This window comes from Erpetoichthys calabaricus, chromosome 18 (genome assembly GCF_900747795.2).
Source record: "Erpetoichthys calabaricus chromosome 18, fErpCal1.3, whole genome shotgun sequence".
Taxonomy (NCBI): Eukaryota; Metazoa; Chordata; class Cladistia; order Polypteriformes; family Polypteridae; genus Erpetoichthys; species Erpetoichthys calabaricus.
The window spans coordinates 87,155,391-87,176,981 of NC_041411.2; the positions used below are offsets into that span (position 1 = coordinate 87,155,391).

The 21,591-nt window shown below is 36.4% G+C and overlaps 2 protein-coding genes across 9 annotated transcripts in view; one reads left to right on the plus strand and one right to left on the minus strand.

The window, feature by feature from the left end:
• The window catches only part of ift122 (intraflagellar transport 122 homolog (Chlamydomonas)), a 114,198-nt gene that overhangs the window by 67,560 nt on the left and 25,047 nt on the right, over window positions 1-21,591 (minus strand). Inside the window, exons 1-10 of one of the 8 annotated variants that reach the window (XM_028824478.2) lie at window positions 17,622-17,772; window positions 14,064-14,130; window positions 10,611-10,695; window positions 10,086-10,164; window positions 7,909-7,985; window positions 7,249-7,315; window positions 6,895-7,041; window positions 6,531-6,606; window positions 6,105-6,296; window positions 3,107-3,245 (exon numbers count right to left, since the gene is read on the minus strand). In XM_028824478.2, coding sequence (XP_028680311.1) covers window positions 3,107-3,245; window positions 6,105-6,296; window positions 6,531-6,606; window positions 6,895-7,041; window positions 7,249-7,315; window positions 7,909-7,985; window positions 10,086-10,164; window positions 10,611-10,695; window positions 14,064-14,130; window positions 17,622-17,680 — 988 coding nt within the window. In that variant the 5' untranslated portion in view covers window positions 17,681-17,772. Of the gene's footprint in view, window positions 1-3,106; window positions 3,246-6,104; window positions 6,297-6,530; window positions 6,607-6,894; window positions 7,042-7,248; window positions 7,316-7,908; window positions 7,986-10,085; window positions 10,165-10,610; window positions 10,696-14,063; window positions 14,131-17,621; window positions 17,773-21,591 lie in introns of those variants that run through there. The other 7 variants (XM_051921151.1, XM_051921152.1, XM_051921154.1 and 4 more) reach the window with 7 other exon arrangements.
• Window positions 18,773-21,591, plus strand: part of mbd4 (methyl-CpG binding domain protein 4) — a 53,807-nt gene continuing 50,988 nt past the window's right edge. The window contains exon 1 of the mRNA XM_051921162.1: window positions 18,773-18,886. The gene's annotated coding sequence lies outside the window, so the exon portion shown is untranslated. The remainder of the gene's footprint in view (window positions 18,887-21,591) is intronic.

Consider the following 21,591-nt stretch of genomic DNA (forward strand, 5'->3'; position numbering starts at 1 on the left):
CCCCAGGATACCTAGTAGTCCCAGGCTTTATTCCTAAAAAAAACCTAAATTGGATTACATACATTATGTCTTTAGAACACTCTAGACGAGAACAGGCCATTCAGCCCAACAAAGCTCGCCAGTCCTATCCACTTATTTCTTCCAAAAAAACATCAAGTTGAGTTTTGAAAGTCCCCAACGTCTTACTGTCTACCACACTACTTGGTAGCTTATTCCAAGTGTCTATCATTATTTGTGTAAAGAAAAACTTCCTAATGTTTGTGCAAAATGTATACCTTTAACAAGTTTGCAACTGTATCCCAGTGTTCTTGATGAACTCATTTAAAAATAACTGTCTCGATCCACTGTACTAATTCCCTTCATAATTTTAAACACTTCAATCATATCACCTCTTAATCTTCTTTTGCTTAAACTGTAAAGGCTCAGCTCTTTTAATCTTTCCTCATAATTCAACCCCTGTAGCCCTGGAATCAGCCTAGTCGCTCTTCTCTGGACCTTTTCTAGTGCTGCTATGTCCTTTTTGTAGCCTGGAGACCAAATCTGCACACAGAACTCCAGATGAGGTCTCACCAGTGCATTTATTAAGGCTGAGCATAACCTCCTTGGACTTGTACTCCACACACCGTGCTATATAACCTAACATTCTGTTAGCCTTCTTAATGGCTTTGGAACACTGTCGGGGAAGTCGATAGCTTAGAGTCTACTATGACTCCTAAATCCTTCTCATAAGGTGTACTCTCGATTTTCCGACCGCCCATTGTGTATTCAAACCTAACATTTTTACTTCCTATGTGTAATACTTTACATTTACTGACATTAAATTTCATCTGCCACAAATCTGCCCAAGCCTGTATGTTATCCAAGTCCTTCTGTAATGATATAACGGATTACAAATTATCTGCTAATCCACCTATCTTGGTATCATCTGCAAACTTAACCAGCTTGTTACTTATATTCTTATCTAAATCATTTATATATATTAAAAATAGCAGCAGCCCTAGCACTGACCCCTGTGGAACACCACTCTTAACATCGGCCAGTTCTGATGAGGTTCCCCGCACCATCACCCTCTGCTTCCTGTGTCTGAGCCAATTCTGCACTCATCTAAAAACATCACCCTGAACTCCCACTTCTTTTAATTTGATGCCCAACCTCTCATGTGGCACCTTATCAATGCTTTCTGAAAGTCCAGATAAATAATATCATATGCTCCACTTTGATCGTATCCTTTTGTTACCTCCTCATAGAATTCCAGCATGTTAGTAAAACACGACCTCCCTCTTCTGAACCCATGCTGACTGTTCAGAATAACTCCTGTCCTTGCCAGGTGTTGCTCAATCTTATCCTTAATAATTCCTTCCATTAATTTTCTGTGATGCATGTTAAGCTTACTGGCCTACAGTTGCTTGGATCGGCCCCATCACCCTTTTTATATAATGGGATGATATTTGCCATTTTTCAGTCCTTCTGAATCTCTCCAGTGTGCAGTGACTTCCTAAAAATATGTGTCAAGGGTTTATATATGTACTCGCTAGCCTCCTTAAGAACTCAAGGGTAAATATTATCTGGTCCTGGTGATTTGTTTGATTTCAGGTTATTTAATCTGAGCAGCACTTCTCCCTCTACAATTTCCAAATCCCTCAGTACCTCCTTAGTAGTCCCTGTTACCTCTGGGAGGTTATCCACTTGCTCACTTGTAAACACCTCAGAAAAATGTAAGTTTAGGGCATCCGCTATTTAACTGTCTGTACCTTTTAATTCCCCTTTACTATTTCTGATGCACTTGACCTCCTCCTTGACTGTTCTTTTGCTACTAAAATACTGAAAGAATCTCTTAGGGTCATCTTTCGCCTTATCTGCTATATTCCTCTCCAACTGTCTTTTAGCCTCCCTGATATCCTTCTTAATGGTTGCCCTCATGTTTTCATATGCTCTACGATTCACTTTGCAGTCATTAGTCTTATATGTCTTATAAAGCAGTTTTTTCCTTTGCAACTTCTTTTTTAAATCTTTATTAATCCATCGTGGAGTTTTTTTTTAGTTTCCTATTAATTCCAAATTTAGGTATGTATCTGTTCTGCATTACATGTAAAACTTTTTAAACCTGTTCCACTGCTCTTAAAAGCTTATCCCAGTCTATCCTCCTTAGACTTTGTCGCATCTGCTCAAAATTAGCCCTACCAAAGTTTAACTTAACAATTTTAGTCTTTGCATCTGCACTCTTATAAAATACTGAGAATTGTATTACATTATGGTCACTTGACCCTAGTGGTTCAATCACCTCTACACCCTCAATTCCATCCTGATTATTACAAAATACTAAATCCAGACAGGCTTCACACCTTTTAAAAAACAGTCACTGATTACTTCTAAAAACTCCTGCTCTTGTGCTCCTCCATCTGCAAGGTTATCCCAGTTAATATTTGGATAATTAGAGTCCCCCATGACTATAATATCTCCCTGTAAACTTGCCTTTTTGATATTACTAAAAAGATGTGTGTTGAAATTACTGTCTGAAATGGGTGGTCTATAACACACTCCTAAAATAAGACCTCTTTCCATAATATTTTCCAGGCGAAGCCACATGTCCTCACTAAGATGGGGCTCATCATCCAACTGAAGAGGACTTAAATTTAAATCCTGTTTGGCATAAACAGCAACCCCACCTCCTTTTCTGTTCTATCTACCCTTCCTAAAAAGGGTAAGCTATTTTAAATGTGTTACTCCTTCTACATTTAAATGTTTGGTTAGAATTTACATTACTATGCATTTTTATTTCTACACCATTTTTTGTTCTTCCATGTTTAGATCTAAACCTGGCCTGCCCCCCCCCCCTCTAGATTAAATGAGTAAAGAAAATGAATGGATTGATGAACATATTTTTTGTTCCAATTTTGGTATTAGAGCTCCAGACCTTTGCAGCTTTTATGACCATGCTTAGCATTAAAATTAGGTTCTAATTTATGGGTATTTCTGGAAGTATATTATTTCCATAAATAAACAATGCTACATATGTTGTTAATTTGTTCATCAATTGCATTTACAATAATTACACAAAAAGTACAAAAGCATTACATGTTTTGGTAAATACTGTAATTGATCTTACCTTTCTGCTCTGTAATAAGGTGCTGAACAATAACATCTGTCATGCTGCCCCTGTAAGCGTATCTGTCCTTATAAAGACCATGAATAGTGCTGAAGATCAGCTGGTACAGTGCAATTGTTCCATCCTGGCAACCAACCACCTAGCAATAGAAATAAGTTTTATATTTTTAATTTATTAAACAGTAACATATTTCTTTAACACAATTATTTTGTGTCATTAAGAAAAAATTTTTTTTAACACAATTTAAACCATACAATACAGTGAAATGAACATGGTATTAACATAAATGCCTTCAAGTGCACAGAATTTACTTTTCCCTCAAAAGTAGGCACATTAAAATGGACAAATAGATTTCAGCAGTCAAAGATATAAATAACATTTTATTGAGGCAATAAAACAAAATATACTGCTCAAAAAATTACAGGAACACTTTGAAAACACATCAGATCTCAATAGGAAAAAAATCCTGCTGGATATCTCTACTGATATGGACTGGGTAATGTGTTAGGATCGAAAGGATGCCACATCTTTTGATGGAAAAGAAAATTATCAACCTACAGAGGGCTGAATTCAAAAACACATCAAAAATCAAAGTGAAAAAATGATGCGGCAGGCTAGTCCATTTTGCCGAAACTTCATTGCAGCAACTCCAAATCGTATTCAGTAGTTTGATTCCTCCTTGTCCAAAGGTGCAGATACCGGTCCTGCAGATGGCTTAAGGACCTTCTATGGCCCTGTCCACCTCTCCTAGAGTAACTGCCTGTCTCCTGGAATCTCTTTCGTGCCCTTGAGACTGTGCTGGGAAACACAGCAAAACTTCTGCCAATGGCACGTATTGATGTGCCATCCTGGAGAAGTTGGACTACCTGTGCAACCTCTGTAGGGTCCAGGTATCGCCTCATGCTACCAGTAGTGACACTAACCATAGCCAAATGCAAAACTAGTGAAGAAACACTCAGAAAAGATGAGGAGGGAAAAATGTCAGTGGCCTCCACCTGTTAAACCACTCCTGTTTTGGAGGTCGTCTCATTGTTGACCCTCTAGTGCGTCTGTTGTTAAAATTATACATGCATACAGTACATACTGTACATATTGTCCCCAACGGCTGGGGACCCTACCCAGCCAGGATGCCTGGATGGTCCCTGAGATGGACGATACCTCCCCTGGGCCATGAGAGGGCAGCCACCCGGGTCTGCTTGTGGGCCACTGGAACGGAGCTGGGATGCTCATCCCTACTGGAGGACGTGGCCACCGCCAGGGGGCGCCCGGACGGTTATGAAATCCTGGATGGCAGCAGTTCCGCCACACTAGGAACTGCTGCCGGAAGAAATTCCAGGGGCACCCGGAGTGGAAGTGTCAGGGGGAGCACCCAGAGCTCATCTGGGTCAGTATAAAAGGGGCCGCCTCCCTCCAGTAGACGAGCCGGAGTTGGGAGGAAGAAGACGGAGCTTGTGAGGAGGGGAGTGGAGGTCAGAAGAAGAGAAAGAGAAAGAGAGAAAGGAAGAGAGTTGTTGGAGGAAGGCATTGTGGTGCTCAGGGGAAATAAAGAAGTGTGTTTTGGACATTCTCGTGTCTGTCTGTCTGTGTCCGGGGGTATACTTTCCACAATATACAGAATATTCTTCCAGTGCTTTTTTTGCCTTAGCAAAATAGATGCAAATTTTACTTAAAAAAAGCTGAAATGTTATTAGTGGAATGATATAAACACCATTTGCCGTTAACGGAAATATATTATAGAGTTAACTGTCTTATTTGATAACTGATTGCTGCACCTTCCTCTCTGTCTGTAATCATTGCAGTAAGTAGCACACCTAATGCAAAGCTCCTAGGGACAAAGCACATGCAGCTCCTGAGTGCTTTGAACCATATGCAAACAACATGCACAATCATTTTTTAAACTTTTTAAATTAAGAATTCAACACCAAATTATATTACATTTTATTTGAGGGATGTACTTGCTGACTATATTCTTAAATGAAAACAGTTATTGATGAGCTAATAAATATTTTTAATGAGTTAAACTATATATTGTATTAGCAATTACGGCCAGGAAATGTGAAGATATCCATTGTACTTGATAATCCAATTTTAAACACAAAACCAGGTGTAGTTAGGCTTTTCATTTGGTTCACAACCGATGTTCCCATTTATAACTATACAATTTAATAATTTAGTTAATCAAAAGTTGCCTGGAGTGGCACTGGTAAATGAATTCCTTTTTTCTATGACTATAAACACAAAAAAGAAAGTAAAATTATAAAATTATCGCTTTATTTATATGCCAAAACAGGAGGAATGGAAAAAATCAACAGTATATTCTACCATAATAAAAAAAAGATTAGCTCTAATAAATCCCTTGTTATTTTCTATAATATTCTCTCAACTAACTTTATTAGCTTCCCTTAAAAGCACACTTGATCCATAACACCAAAAATCCATTAAAGTATCTGTTCTTTTCCTTTACAGGTGAGTTACACGCGAGTGCCAGACGTGACACTTCATGACATTCAATTGCCATTTCTAACATCTTTCTTGGTGAACCGTACCCCTCCATGTATTTCAGCACATTTGTGGCATTCTCTTTTGAAAATCTACTGCTAGATTCTCAGAATTCTTTGTAACCAACATCATTACTCCATTGATTCCCCTCTTTCCGTAACTACTTAGTATAATTATTTCTGGTGCTCTTTCTGCCATCAACAATCTTTTTTAAAACATTTGCATCTACTATATCCCATTTAACTTTACTATCTGCTTTGAACTCCTAAACAAATTACTTTTCCTTTCTTTAGGCCAATGGATAACTCCTACACCTTTGCTTCTTGCACCTTCACCACTACTTTACTAAAATTTTACTTCTTTGTAGAAGCCTTGGTAGATATTACTTTTGGTTTTTTTTTTACCCATATTAAAAGTACCTCTTCATCTTCTCAAGATTTATCAAGTAAGGTAATATGTAAAGACTGAAAAAATAAGTTAGGAAATAGTAGTTACTCACCACATAGTTGGATTCTGGTTTTACTTTACAAGACCAAACCCATGAATTCTGTTCACCAATGGGACCAAGGCGTATACCATCTTTTGTATACAAAGAAACCTGCTTATCTGACCCTCCCATAACAATATACTCTCCTTTGGAAAAAAAGCTGACACAGCAAGGGTCAAAGTTTAAAGACCGATCTTTTCCGATCTGAAACAGAAAAAAAGTTTGTTTTTAAAATGTGTTTCCCAGATTTGAATAGAGCACATTCTGACCGAGAAAAATCAGTCATTACATGGGGAGTACATGTTTATCTTACCTGTGTTTTATAATCAGGGCAAAAGGAAGTCAATTTACTGAGCTTTCAGTTTACAAATGTAAAATTACAAATGGTAAATGTGAAATTCTTAAAATATTTGTTAAGAAAAATATTTTAAAAAATACCTGTTTTCCACTAAGCTGGTAGAAAGAGAGTTTTTGTCCCCAGTCTGCCACAGCTAAAATATCATTATGTTCATCTCTAAATAGAGTAAAACAATTTTTTTTTTACAAAGAACAGAAAAGAACCTCTGAGTTTCCATTGTCACTAAAAGGAATTAATCATGACTAAAACTGTATAGTCAGATTATATTTATTAATTAATGCTACAATCTTTAACAATAAGAAAAAAATCTAAATAAGATAAAGTTTACATACTAAACATAAAAAAGCACATAAATGAATAAAAAAAAACTGACTTCAACAATTTTAAATTTAAGTGTATGTTACTCATCCATACAAGAATGAAAGATTCTTGAAATTTACATACTTAGAGGGGCTCCAAGCTATAGACCAGATAGGTGACAAAGAACCTCCAGGGCGTTCAATTTTCACTTTCTCCTCTCCGTTTTTATTCCTAATGCTCACAATGCCATTGAACATTCCGAGTGCAAGGTACTGACCATCATTTGTCCATCTAAATAAATAAATAAATAAAGCCTTAAAACAATATTAGCAATCTTAGATTCTCACAACCCATACCAGAAAGGTGGTGGCTTGAAAACATGCACTAAAAATGTGTTTGGGTCACAAACAATTAGAAAAACTTGAACACCATCAAAGAAAATGCTGTATAAGGAGCTCATCATATTTTGTTTAAACTAGCAACAGCATATTCACTTACCCACAGCAAGTGATTTTACTGTTGACCTTGTTCTTAGAAACAGACTTTTGTTCTGGTGACCATAAACCTGTAAAAATATTTATGCATATTTTCAGTCAACTTAGCCAGTTCTTCCCTCTTTGAGATTGCCTAGGTTATACATAAGGCGTATAGAAGCCTTCTTTGCACCATCCACAAGGTACATAGTACAAACACATAATGCAGTACAAAACATCAGAAATGTGAGAAAGGGGTCACAAAGGGATACTTCCATGCCAGACCAGGGGTTGGAAGAGTGCACTGATCCTTCCTCTTTTTCATCAGCAGACCAACCATGGGAAATTTCGCCTGGACTTGAAACCGCCATGTTTGCCTGTCTGTACTGTTCTGTGTTTGAAGTCTGTTAAGACCTGTACAATTTTGAACCACAAAGTTCTGTTTTGGCAGCCTATCTGAAATATACAGGTGGCTGCCCCCAAACCTTTCTCTGTGTCATGTGGAATCTTTTTACTATATTATATATATATATATATATATATTATATATATATATATATAGTCCAAATGTAAATATTACATTAATGTAAAAGGCAACAATATAAATGCACAATATAACAGTCTTTTTATCACAATAGACATCTCATTGGCCATAAGTAACACATATCAAGGAATTAATACATACCAAAGTCACCAGATGAACATGAAGCCAGCTGGTGTGTAATTGGATTATATGCAACACACTGAATAGAATCATTATGCCTGAAAAATTGAAATATGCTATGTTAATTTGAAAAATGCATTACTTTCACATTTTACTACCAAATAAAAAGTCAAAACCAGCAAATAATTAACTTCAAACACATTATTAAAGATTTTATTAGTTTAAGCTCAGAAATCTCAAATTTTAGCATGATAAGGTTGTAAAGGATGTAATAAATACAAGAATAAAAGATGTGTCTACATTATTTGGCATTGCACAGTAAGTGAGACAAGCTGGACTTCTGTAGTATAATATTGTTTCTTCCAGAAAGGATGTCAAATTCCGTTTCCAGAGGGCTACATTGGCTGCTAGCTTTTGTCCCAGCCACTTTCTCCTTTATTAACTGAATGGACCATACTGTGCTGGCTTGATTTTAATTACCTTACATTTTAATTATTTCATTTTTTTCTTTATCCTGCAGTCAAACAATAATGAGATGCAAAGCAAGTCAACAGATGATAAGACTAAATTATATCCCATGTGCACATGTGTCTTTCATACAATATCCATCCATCCATTTTCCAACCCGCTGAATCCGAACACAGGGTCACGGGGGTCTGCTGGAGCCAATTCCAGCCAACACAGGGCACAAGGCAGGAAACAATCCTGGGCAGGGTGCCAACCCACCGCAGCTTTCATACAATATTCATCTCAATAAAATATTTGAAAAGAAAAAAGTGAAGGTATGATAAATATTAATCTTCTGTGGTCTTCAAAGCGTATGCATTGTGAAAATCAGTTTTGGACACAACTAGTGTGACAGATCAGAAACACTAACAGGCCATAGAATTAAACAAAGGGTCCCTTTAACAGTTAAATTGAAGAATGGTTGGAGTGAATATGGTGGCCCTCCAGGACTGCTTGAGATCCCTTACTTGGCACTTTATTGTTAAGAAAAAAAAAGATACAATTAAGCAAGTGACCTATAATTAAGGCAAATGAAGTCTGTTAGATTAGCAACAGTAACTGGTTACTAATTTTAAAAAGTGTCTGGAGCAAACACCTGCCGCTATTGCAGCCCTCTAGGATCTGAGTTTTACATGGCTCCTCTAGAAAAAGGAAGGTTATGGACAAATTATTGATTCTATACTCAGTGTCAAAAGGGTATATAAATGTAAGTGTCTGATGGGAAACAGGAGCAAGAATAATGTGACTGAAAAAAGCACACTGGCTTCTGCAGTAACAACCACTTCTGTCTGCCCAACCATTTACTAAACTCAAGTTTAATGGTTGATAGGAAATTAAACTGGCAGCACTGGGCACAAAGCAGGAACAAACTTTGCACAGGATGACATAACTGTGCACACACCAACACTCACACATTTTCGTATAATTCTGAGTCATCAGTTAACATACTCTGTCTTTGAAATGTTGGACGAATATGAGAGTTCCAGGCAAACTCAACAATTTAAACCCAGTATCCTGGAGCCATGAGGCTGAACTGCAATTCACTGCATCACCTTGTTGCTGTAAGAGCCATGTACCAGGGGGAAAAAGTTTCTTCCAAGCTTGCTACAAATTTGGAGTCCTATACTAAAGCTATGCATCCAGTTTACCTCACCTAAGAAGTAAACTTAAAATATAAGTAATGGCTGTGGGAAGAGAGTGATGGGAAATGGGAACTACAGGTTAGCAGAAGGACAATCAGAGTCCTAGAGCTTCAAATAAAGGGTTAACTGGCAAAACAGAACTATGAATATTTGGATCACTGCATGTAGAAAATCAATTTTTTAACACATAAAAAATTAATTAGCTAAAGTAATCTGCATGACATGCACTTTATCCATCCATGTTAGTAAATTTGAAATGCATAGTAGAAAGAATGCTGCCCATCTATCCATATTCCAGACCTGCTTAACCCTATTATAATACAACAAAATAATTTCAGAGCGATAATATCTTAAATTCACAATGTAAAAAATTCTATATATATTAATAAACACTTTTCTAGGTTCATTAGGGTACATCTAGTAAGCAAATTAAGTTAATTTCGGCAGGTGATATTACATTACATTAAAACATGATGTGTATATTTGTGCTTTAAAATTAGTAAAACAATTAAACCTATCAAAAGAAGAGCAAAAAAAGTTTTCACTTACGTATATTTTAAAATCCCTTCCAGCTTTGAGGTCCAAATAATGACACTTTTATCAGCTGATCCTGAGGCAAAACGCTTGCCTAAACAAAGTTAAAATTATTTGTACTTTAATAATATTCAACAGACTTCCACTATAATAAAACAGTGTAAATGTAACTTAAAGTGGTATGTAAATGCATGTTGCCTTCAAGTAGTTTTTTATGCTTTACTGAAACCTCAAAATGTGTTTTATCTTATAAAGACTATGAGAACATTTTAGCTTTTATTACAGCTGTGTTCATGTATTGCAGATGTGAGTTTTGAGAACTATTTTTTTCCTTTATGCCTTCAAAGTTCATGTATTTACATACAGGTATATGTGCTATTTTGTTTCTTGAATTAAAGCACTGAGAATTGAAGTGCAAATACAGGTACAGTATGTCTAAAAATGCAAAAGTTTGAAAGAAGTTTTGCTTCTTTATCTGTTAGTATTTAGAAAACATACAGTGCATGTTATAACCACATAAAATATTTAAAAGAAACTTACCATCTTTAGCATAGGCTACACAATACACTGTGTCCTTGTGACCCTTCAGGGGCTGAATAAGAGTTCCATCTGATGTGTCATAAACCTTAAAATGATATAAGGTAAAATAACACCAAATGTTTAAGTTCAAAATATCCAAATAAATTAACTTTCAAACATTATAACTACATACACATTTAAAATAAGAATGTGACCAATGGATTTGACAATGTGAATTGACAAGGTGAAAAACAGAATAATAAAAACTATAAAATGAACACATTACACAAAGTTACACTATCCTCATAGGCTCATCTTCTGAGAATAGACTGCTGTTTAGCCATACTTGTTAACAGAAGAATAAATTAGAGGAATAGGATTTAAGGATGGAAAAAAATTTCAGAGATAGCTAAAAGGTTTCCTTTCACCATTACCATGAAAAACAGAATACTTACAGTTAGGACCATAAATATTTGGAGAGAGACAACTTTTTTCTAATTTTGGTTCTGTACATTACCACAATGAATTTTAAATGAAATAACTCAGATGCAGTTGAAGTGCAGACTTTCAGCTTTAATTCAGCGGAGTGAACAAAACGATTGCATAAAAATGTGAGGTAACTAAAGCATTTTTTAACACAATCCCTCCATTCCAGGGTCTCAAAAGTAATTGGACAAATTAAATAACTGGAAATAAAATGTTCATTTCTAATACTTGTTGAAAACCCTTTGCTGGCAATGACAGCCTGAAGTCTTGAACTCCTGGACATCACCAGATGTTGGGTTTCCTCCTTTTTAAATGCTCTGCCAGGCCTTTACTGCAGCGGCTTTCAGTTGCTGTTTGTTTGTGGGCCTTTCTGTATGAAGTTTAGTCTTCAATAAGTGAAATGCATAATCAATTGGGTTAAGATCAGGTGAATGACTTGGCCATTCAAGAATTTTCCACTTCTTTGCTTTAATAAACTCCTGGGTTACTTTGGCTGTATGTTTTGGGTCATTGCCCATCTGTATCATCAATCAATTTGACTGCATTAGCTGGATTTGAGCAGACAGTATGTCTCTGAACACCTCAGAATTCATTCGGCTGCTTCTGTCCTAGTCAAGTCAAGTCAAGTCAATTTTATTTATAAAGCACTTTACATACAACAGCCGCTGACCAAAGTGCTGAACATAGGCTAAAAAAAATTTTAAACAAAAACAAAATAATAAATAAGTAAAATAAAATACAATAAATGAAACTAATTAAAACATAGTAAACACAACTAAACAGAGTTAAAACAGAGTAAAATCAACTGCTCACACAGGATCAAACGCCAAACTAAAGAGGTAAGTCTTAAGAGCAGACTTAAAAAATGGGCAGTGAGGAGGCCTGTCTAATGTGGATCGGCAGTGAATTCCAGAGCCTTGGAGCCACAACGGAAAAAGCCCTATCCCCCCTGAGCTTTCGCTGAGTCCTAGGCACATCAAGAAGCAGCTGACCAACTGATCTGAGTGAGCGGGAAGGAGAGTGCATATGCAGCAGCTCAGCGAGGTAGGGTGCAGCAAGCCCATTTAAGGACTTAAAAACAAATAAAAGAATCTTAAAATGAACTCTAAACTGAACAGGCAGCCAGTGCAGTGAGGATAACACAGGTGTAATGTGCTCATTTTTTCGCGTGCCAGTTAAAAGGCGTGCAGCAGCATTTTGCACCAGCTGGAGCCGAGACAGGGTGGACTGGCTAATACCAACATACAACGAATTACAATAGTCCAACCGGGTTGTAATGAAGGCGTGGATTACGGTTGTAAATTGATCTTTGGAAAGAATGTTTTTTATCTTCGCCAAACGTCTTAGCTGAAAAAAAACAAGATTTCACCACCGCGCTGATCTGACCGTCCAGTCTAAAATCCTCATCTATCCTAAAACCCAAATTTGTAATAACAGGTGTACCATATTGTGCAAGGGGACCCAAATCCACAGGAGCAGAAGTAGAAATAGACCCACTGGTGCCCCCAGGACCAAAAACTATAACCTCTGTCTTATTTTCATTAAAATTTAAGAAGTTTACTGCCATCCAAGCTTTCACCTCTTCTAGGCATATAACCAAAGTTTGTATGGAGTAAGCATCCTTGCATTTGAGGGGTACATAAACCTGAGTATCGTCTGCATAACAATGGAAAGCAATTTTATGCTTTCTAAGAATAGAGCCAAGAGGCAGGAGATACAAAGAAAATAGCAGAGGACCAAGTATGGAGCCTTGTGGAACCCCACATGATATTGAAGCAGAGGAGGATCTAAATTCATCTAGCCTCCTGTCCTGTGTCACATCATCAATAAACACGAGTGTCCCAGTGCCACCGGCAGCCATGCACGCCCAAGCCATCACACTGCCTCCACTGTGTTTTACAGATGATGTGCTATGCTTTGGATAATGAGCTGTTCCACACCTTCTCCATACTTTTTTCTTGCCATCATTCTGGTAGAGGTTGCTCTTGGTTTCATCTGTTCAAACAATGTTTTTCCTGAACTGTGCTGGCTTTTTTAGATGTTCTTTAGCAAAGTCCAATCTAGCCTTTCTATTCTTGAGGCTTATGAGTGGCTTGCACCTTGCAGTGCACCCTCTGTATTTACTGTCATGCAGTCTTCTCTTTATGGTAGACTTGGATATCGATACGCCTACCCCCTGGAGAGTGTTGTTCTCTTGGTTGGCTGTTGTGAAGGGGTTTCTCTTCACCATGGAAATGATTCTGCCATCATCCACCACTGTTGTCTTCCGTGGACGTCCAGGTCTTTTTGCGTTGCTGAGTTCACCAGTGCTTGCTTTCTTTCTCAGGATGTACCAAACTGTAGATTTTGCCACTCGTAATATTGTAGCAATTTCTCGGATGGGTTTTGTCTGTTTTCGCAGCTTATGGGTGGCTTCTTTCACCTGCATGGAGAGCTCCTTTGACCACATGTTGTCTGTTCACAGCAAAATCTTCCACATGCAAGCACCACACCTCAAATCAACTCCAAGCCTTTTATCTGCTTAATTGATAATGACATAACGACGGACTTGCCCACACCTGCTCATGAAATAGCCAAAGAGTCAATTGTCCAATTACTTTTGAGCCCCTGAAATGAAGGGATTGTGTTAAAAAAATGCTTTAGTTGCCTCACATTTTTACACAATTGTTTTGTTCACCCACTGAATTAAAGCTGGAAGTCTGCACTTCAACTGCATCTGAGTTGTTTCATTTACAATTCATTGTGGTAATGTACAGAACCAAAATTAGAAAAAAGTTGTCTGTCCAAATATTTATGGACCTAACTGTATATAATAAAGCACCAGACTAGATCCGAAGCCATACTTCCTTAAAAAGAATGTGTATTTAATATATTATTAAAGTATATTGAAAAAAGTCTAAGTTTCCACTAGCGTTAAATTATTATTATACTTATTATTATTTGTTTTTTTTTTGTCTTTTTACAAAAAATACTGAATTTTAAACCTACCATAACTCGGATTCCTGCAGCAACAATAAGCTGTGTTCCATCAGGCTTGAAAGCCAGATCATAGACACTAAAAATATGAATACACAAATAAATATTATTTCTGTTGTTTATCACAGCTATTCATTTAATAATCCATTGCTCTTTTATATAATATACAAGACATTTAACTTTTCACATTTATAAAATCAATCTACGTGGAGACACACAGAAACAATTATCACTGGAGTTCAACTATAGTCGATAAATTCTAATACATTATATGCTATTATTAAAAGGTAAAAAAATTTATACATTAGGCAGAAATAGCATATTAGCATAAATAGCCATAAAATATAGCTTCTGAAGCATTAGATTTAACATAAATTCGAATGTCAAGCAAATTGTTAACTAAAAAATCAGTCATATTGCATTATTTTTTAAGCTTGAAGCAGAATTGCTAGTGTGGGAAAGGAAGAACAGAACAGGACAAGAATGACGTACAGAAACTACCCGAGGATAGGATAAGGAGAAATGAGAACACCTGTTCCTTGAAGCCCAGAAAACAAGGAACGATACTAGTAACAAAATGCAGGAAAAATGGTCAGGGTAGGCATGTGAGGAGCCAGCTGGAATAGTGAATCAGCAGAAACAGCAAAGGCATTGATGTAAGGTCAAGATGATGTCATGTATGAAAACTAAAACTAGTGTATTCATGTACTAACATAAATAAATATAGAAAGATATATAAGCATTAGCATTAGTGTAGATATTAATGCAGGTCAGGACTGCCAAACAATGATTAAATAAAAGCACATGCCATATTTCTTTTTAATTAAAGCTTAGCTTTAAGATGCCAAGTATAAACTAGCATGCGAGCCAAGGAAGGGGAAGTGATAAGAAAAAGGGCAAACATGGAAGAAGGAACTTCTGCCCGGCCGAGAACCAATAGAAATGAGCAAAACAGAAAGTAAAATTAACAACAGACAGTGAAAATACCGGAGGGGCCAGCTGCAGAGAAAGTCAGGAGATAATAACGGTTCCCATGGGAATTCAAGGTACAGGCTGGGGAGGTGCGGAGGGGAGTCAGAGAAAAGAGCAAATGAGCTAATATGAGCGAGGTCAGAATGATAAGAAATTACTATGAAAGTTTTGAGTCTGGAACTGTTCAGGGCTCAGCTCTATTTGGCCATATTGAGTTGAGTCAGTGTTATTATTATGGCTATTTTATTGAAATAAAACTATAGACTCTGTTTGCCTATCCTGAGTCCTAATATCCTTCATATCAGGTGAAAAGCCTTGTGGTGATAATTTTTCGCCACAACACTATTTATTGAACAATTGCCACAAATGTGCTAACATATCCAACTTATGTAAGATGTGCACTGCACACGCATATACAGTAGGTTACATATATAAGCTGAACTAAGAATTTGTAAAACATCAGTGAAGTATAACCCATAGAGTTACTGGTTCATCTTCCAGCACTGTCTTGATGAGGGTTGTCTTAAAGTATGGGCACTGGCTGGGGGGCCACAGGAGTTTCAGATCCCTATGTATGTTTCTGTTTTTCTGTCAAATCAGGGGCCCCAGCACAATACTTTACCTGGGAGCCTATGATCCTGGTACGATGGCCCTGGTTGATGTGTAATACTGAATAAATCTCTAAACCTGAGAGAGCTTATATAATTAAAAAAAGAATGTAATTTTAAACAGCAAACCACATTAACTGAGTGGATGAATACAAAAGTACTTTAAAACATGAACTTGTACAAAGATGTTCAAAAACAGTACTAATAAAAAGTAGACTTTTAAAATATTTGGTCATTAAAAATCCCATACTAGTGATCCCATGAGTGAAAATGTAAATCAGAAATATTCAATTGCATACTGTATATAGTACTTGTTTTTCAAATTTAAACACGTTTACAAAAATGCATCCCCATTTGTAAAAAAAGGTCTTAATAACATTCAAAAACCACAGTCTGTCTAGACAGCATTCATTGGACACAAGGTAGTAACTCATCCTGGACTGGGTGCCAACACATGTACACACTCACACAGTACGGATTCAGAATTCAGTTTACATACCCACTCCTTCTGGTTCAGCTTTCAGCACTGTCTTGGTGTGTGATACTGAGGACATTTGAGAAAACTTTACAGTTGTCAAAGGGCTGTCTTTTGAGTTTAAGGTGGTGAAAACATACATGATTAATGGATGAACATGTAGCCTCTGCTCGTAAGGCCAGTTTCGCCGACTTATACAAATGGTGATACTGATGGTATAACCAGTAATAAAAAGGTATGAGTAATGAAGTAAAAGTTTGTATAAGAGAACTTAAAGTAGCAGTTTCCTTATAATGAAGTGCAAAAAATAAAAAAATAACATAAACGTTGAATGTCGTGAAAAGTCAAGCAAAATGGACACCTTTTATTGGCTAACTAAAAAAAGATTACAATATGCAAGCTTTTGAGGCAACTCAGGCCCCTTCTTCAGGAAAGATGTAATATAATAATAATAATTTACATCTTGCCTGAAGAAGGGGCCTGAGTTGTCTCGAAAGCTTGCATATTGTAATGTTTTTTTAGTTAGCTAATAAAAGGGGTAATTTTGCTTGACTTCTCACTACATTCATAATGGCTAACATGGTACAACACCCTAGTACTAAAAGCGCTGAATGAATTTTAAAAACTATTTTTTGTAAGAAGAAACAGTCGATTTAACACATCAGTATGGTGTTGCTGTAACAATATTTTTGAGAGCCATGTGTTTTAGACAATTTTTGCCAGTTTTATTTTTCCCCATTTTTCAACTGAATGGAGATTTTGTCTTTTGAGCACACGTTTATGAATAACGTTTAAGATCTAAAAGACACAGCTATACTTGACACTGCCTAGTTGCAAAAAGTACCACTATGGACAGAGAACATGTCATTAATAAGATTTTATTTTTTTAGAATGGTCACAATAATCGCATATTTTTCACTGCTTCATTCGATAGGTTGAGGTGTTTAAACAGTAAAAAAAAAAAAATTAGAATTATCGCATTCTTTTGCGAATGCACATAAATATAACATACAAATATATAATAACTTGGGCAATGGTTTAAATACTCAATTTCCTGAATTTCACAAAAAAAAAAATAACAAGATGAAGTAATCCATGCAATGAACAAGCGTCTACAGTGCGTTTAATGAAATTTTGTAAAACGAGTTTTGCTTCAAATGATTATCAGAAATTACAATGCAATAAATAAATATATTTTAAAATTGGACAAAAACGGTGTTGCACATGATTCTTCGAGAGAGAGATCGAGAGAGAAATAAAGCAAGTTTATCCTGAATAAGCTAAAGCGAGATCTGTTACATTATTAAAAAAATAAATAAAACTTTGGTCTGGTTTTGTAAAAGATAAATCTTGGATCATAGATAAAATTACGTAAAATAAGCTTATAATGTTTGTTGCTGTATCACAATACTAGAGTCTAGTGCAACCCAGGAGTCCCAATCACAACAGTTTACATTAGCAACCACCGTTGCTATCTCGACAAACCATTACCCGTAACAAAATCAGCTAACATACCATTGCTCCACTTTATCTCTGTCATGCACTTTATCCATCCATGTCAGTATAGCCCTCATTTTGTACAGCCAGAAGATTTATAATAAATTACAACTCTGTGTTCTATTCCTCCTAGAGAGCTTCTAACGGATGTTTACACGCCGTCACAGAAGACGCAGGCAACGCGCACGCCGTTCGGACGCAGTGATGTCATCAAATCGGTACAAGGGAACGCCCATGAAGGACCGACTCTTGAAGGTGATTAGTTGTTTCGTGGTAGCTCTAACAGATGAATGGAGCTCATAAAATGATTGACAGGTGATCCTCTCCCAGTCTCTGAAGCCTCTGTTTTCCTTACTGTGTTAGGCTGGAAAATCAGCAACTAGTAAATCAGAGGTACAGTATAGAATTGTACGCGTGCCCATTCCACAACTAGACATTTTGTAATTCGATAAGTGAACTAACAAAAATAGTACTGAGGCAATATTTCAATATACATAGTTGCAAATGTTCTAAACACAATAGTTCATTTTATTATAAATCGTACAAATACTGAGTAATATGGTGGTGGTGGGGGTTATAACCAATTTTATCTCTCAAATGTTGCAAGTTGCATTGGATAAATGTGTTATCCTAATAAAAATAAAATGGGCTTCATCTAGCCATCTTCAACTCATCTATTTAATTTGAAACATTCATGGCGCACATATCTTATTGTGGGGGTTGGATAAGTTCCGGAGCTAGCAAAGCCCCTCAAGGTAATTGTTTTTCTATTGACTCATCGCTGCCACCGATGAGTAGGATCGGTTCTCAAACCTGGTAGCAAGTAATTACATCTGAATGCTTACTTGTCCCAGTCGTGATATTTAGTGGTACAGTATATACTTTAATCTTGCTTTTTCTTGTGAATTATTGTGTTTTAGTTGAGACTGGGTGTGGAAAGAATTTCGTGATTTCTTGCACAAACTGACGTAACAAATGAATTAGTGGGTTGAATCTGTTACTGTTTTCTGAACCAAAGTGACTGCTGTAATTCCAGTTGCTTTGCAGAACCACATCATTTATATTACAACTAGTTGCAGAGTTGCTGGCCAATCAATTGCAAGATCGTCAGTAAGTGGGCGGGGTGAAGTCAGTTCGCGTAGCGATTGTCGCGGGAAAAAGTGGGACTAGCGTGTTTACTGTGTCTACGTTTAACATTACGGAAGTGTTGGTTAGTACCTTTGCTGTTGTATTTTAAAGTGTTGGTTTTTAAACTACCCTTTGAGTATTGTGGTGACAACAAGGTGAGAACTTAAAATATATTCTAAAGCTGAATATATGTTAATTTTACATGGCCAGAATACAAAACGATAAAGTTGTTTCCAGTTAGATGTTTATTTATGTATCTGTTTTCGTGCATCTGATTTTGGCGCTATAATCGAAAACTGTGTGTACTCAATTTTTGTGTAGATACACTTTAACGCAGCCTATAGCTTCCCAAGCCCAATGTTTTTTATATACATTGAACAAATGGATAATGAATATTTATTTATTTTGCCTCTAAAATAATAATCTGTCAAAGTGGAGAATGTCATGTTTAATTCGAGGAAATGATCATTTGTGTGGTATGAACAATGTAGAAATTTTGGATGATTCGGCTGATTCAGGTCCGTCTGATAGACGTAGTTGTGTCTAGTTGAAGTAATCTGACAAATTTAATTTGCACGCAATAAAATATATATATTAAATATATTTGTTATATTCTTTGCAAGTAATGCTTGCTTGAAAGCTGTGATCCATGCACACAATCAAAAAAACCATGTACCCATTTGATCCTCTGCCAGCCCCAAACGGTAATCGTCTTCTATTGTTGGCTTTTTTGGCTTGATGTTTTCTTTGTACCTTACTTACTTTACAGCAAATAGAGTGTAAATTAATTAGGATTCCAATGATAATTGACCTGGCAAGTAACAATTTTTCAAGGACTTGCAAAACACCCTTAATTGCAAGGATGTGTATTTAGAGCTCCTTGCATTACTTTGTGGTAAAGTGCTGATTTTTGTGCCATCTTAGCTGACAAGATGATTCTCTGAATGTATGAAGTTGACTTTCTGCTGCAAACATGTTATTGATGAGAAGTGGTCTGCTTCCAAAGGCAGTTGTAAATTGCAAAGGTTATAAATAACAGTGCTTCCACTACCATTCACAAACTATATATACTGTGTAAAACATTAAGGGTTGGTCTGTCTTGTCATGTGATTACTTATTATCTTCTGTGAATAAAATCTTGATTTTTATTTTAACAACATGCTGGTGAAGTGAAACATGTAGCTTGCAGCAACCTCTGCAAATTTATCAAGGTTTCCATCTTTCTTATGGAAAACTGCATAGGAAAACAGACCAGGTGGATTATGTGGCAGAAGGAGTAAGAAGAGCCTCGATATCTGCTGAGCATGAGGCAAATTGCAGAAACTGATTATACGATAGGAAGATGAAGAATGCCAGTCTTTTTTATTTTATTAAGTTTATTAAAAGCAAGTAACATTCCATACAAACAAATCAAACTTGACAAAACTAAATTCAGTTCAACCCCACCCGAGAGAAGTAGAGGAAGGCCAACAGCCTTTTTTTTTTAATTCTAAAAAGTTTTTAATTAGGCCCAGCCAGGTTTTTTAAAAAATTTCGAACAAATCCTCTAAGTGAGAATCTGATTTTTTTTCCCCATTTCAAAGAGTATATAACATCAGTTACCCACTGAGGTAAAAGGGATGGACTAGATTCTTCCAGTTGCGGAAGATAAATCTTCATGCTAATAGTGAAGTAAAGGCAATTATGGTTTGTTTCTCATTTTCCACTTTAAGCCCATCTGGGAGCACACCAAACACAGTGGTTATGGATTAGGAGGAATTGTGACACCAAGGCTTTCCGAAAGGCATTTAAGGATTTTGGTCCAGAATGCTGTTAATTTGGTGCACGCCCAAAAGAAGAATGCCAGTCCTGGCATCCGCTAAGCATTGAGCACATATGGCGTAGCAACCTGCTGGTACTCACAAAGTGTTGGAGCTGGAACCTTGATCTTGGGAGGACCAGAAGGCTGTGTGTTTTTTAGTATGATAAGCTATTGGTTCATTGTTGTTTTTCTGTTCTCTTATCTTTCCACATTCTGGTAAAGCCAATGTTATCTTTTTTTCTAACTTTCAACGGGCTCTTCTGTTTATATTTTAGCAAACCGTTACCTACCTACATTGTTGTTGTTAGTGGTCTGCACTTTGTTGAAAGTATGACATTATTTTTTTTAGGTTTATACTTAAAATATTCATGGCCTCTTGATAATAGTTATTTTTAGAACTATTTCAGTTTGTCTGCCTTATGATTTCACTTTTACTTTCATTGACCCTTTTAATTTCTGATATATGAAGTATAGGGAAAGTGTTGGAATCATCCAAAGATTCGATGTCGAGATTTAAATGAATCTCGACACTTTAGACCTCCCTGACTTTCTCATATACGAAGTACAGTATAGGTAAACTATTGGGTTCCACCAAAAACTCCATTTCAAGATTTTGATGAATCTTGACATTTTAGACCTCCCTGAGTCTGAAAATACGATTTTTGGAATTGTGTGTGTGTGTAAACACGATGACTTGAGTACACTTTCACTTAGGTCAGCCAAATTTTACATACAAGTATTAGGTACAAAACGTAGATTTCTGTCAACTTTTGGGCTATTTCCGCTAACCGGAAGTGGTTCTTTACCTTTTATTCATGCAGCTGCAGAGTCCGATTTATTAAACTTTACTATTATAATAATTGTTCAATATATTATTAATTTGATCTGATTTATTGTTGATGGTTCCTTAATGTACATAATATAAAAATATAATCATTGTGTTGCGGTTTACTCCTCAAATATCCATACCCATATCTGAGTATAAGTGGGGCAAAAAAGTATTTAGTCAGCCACCAATTGTGCAAGTTCTCCCACTTAAAAAGATGAGAGAGGCCTGTA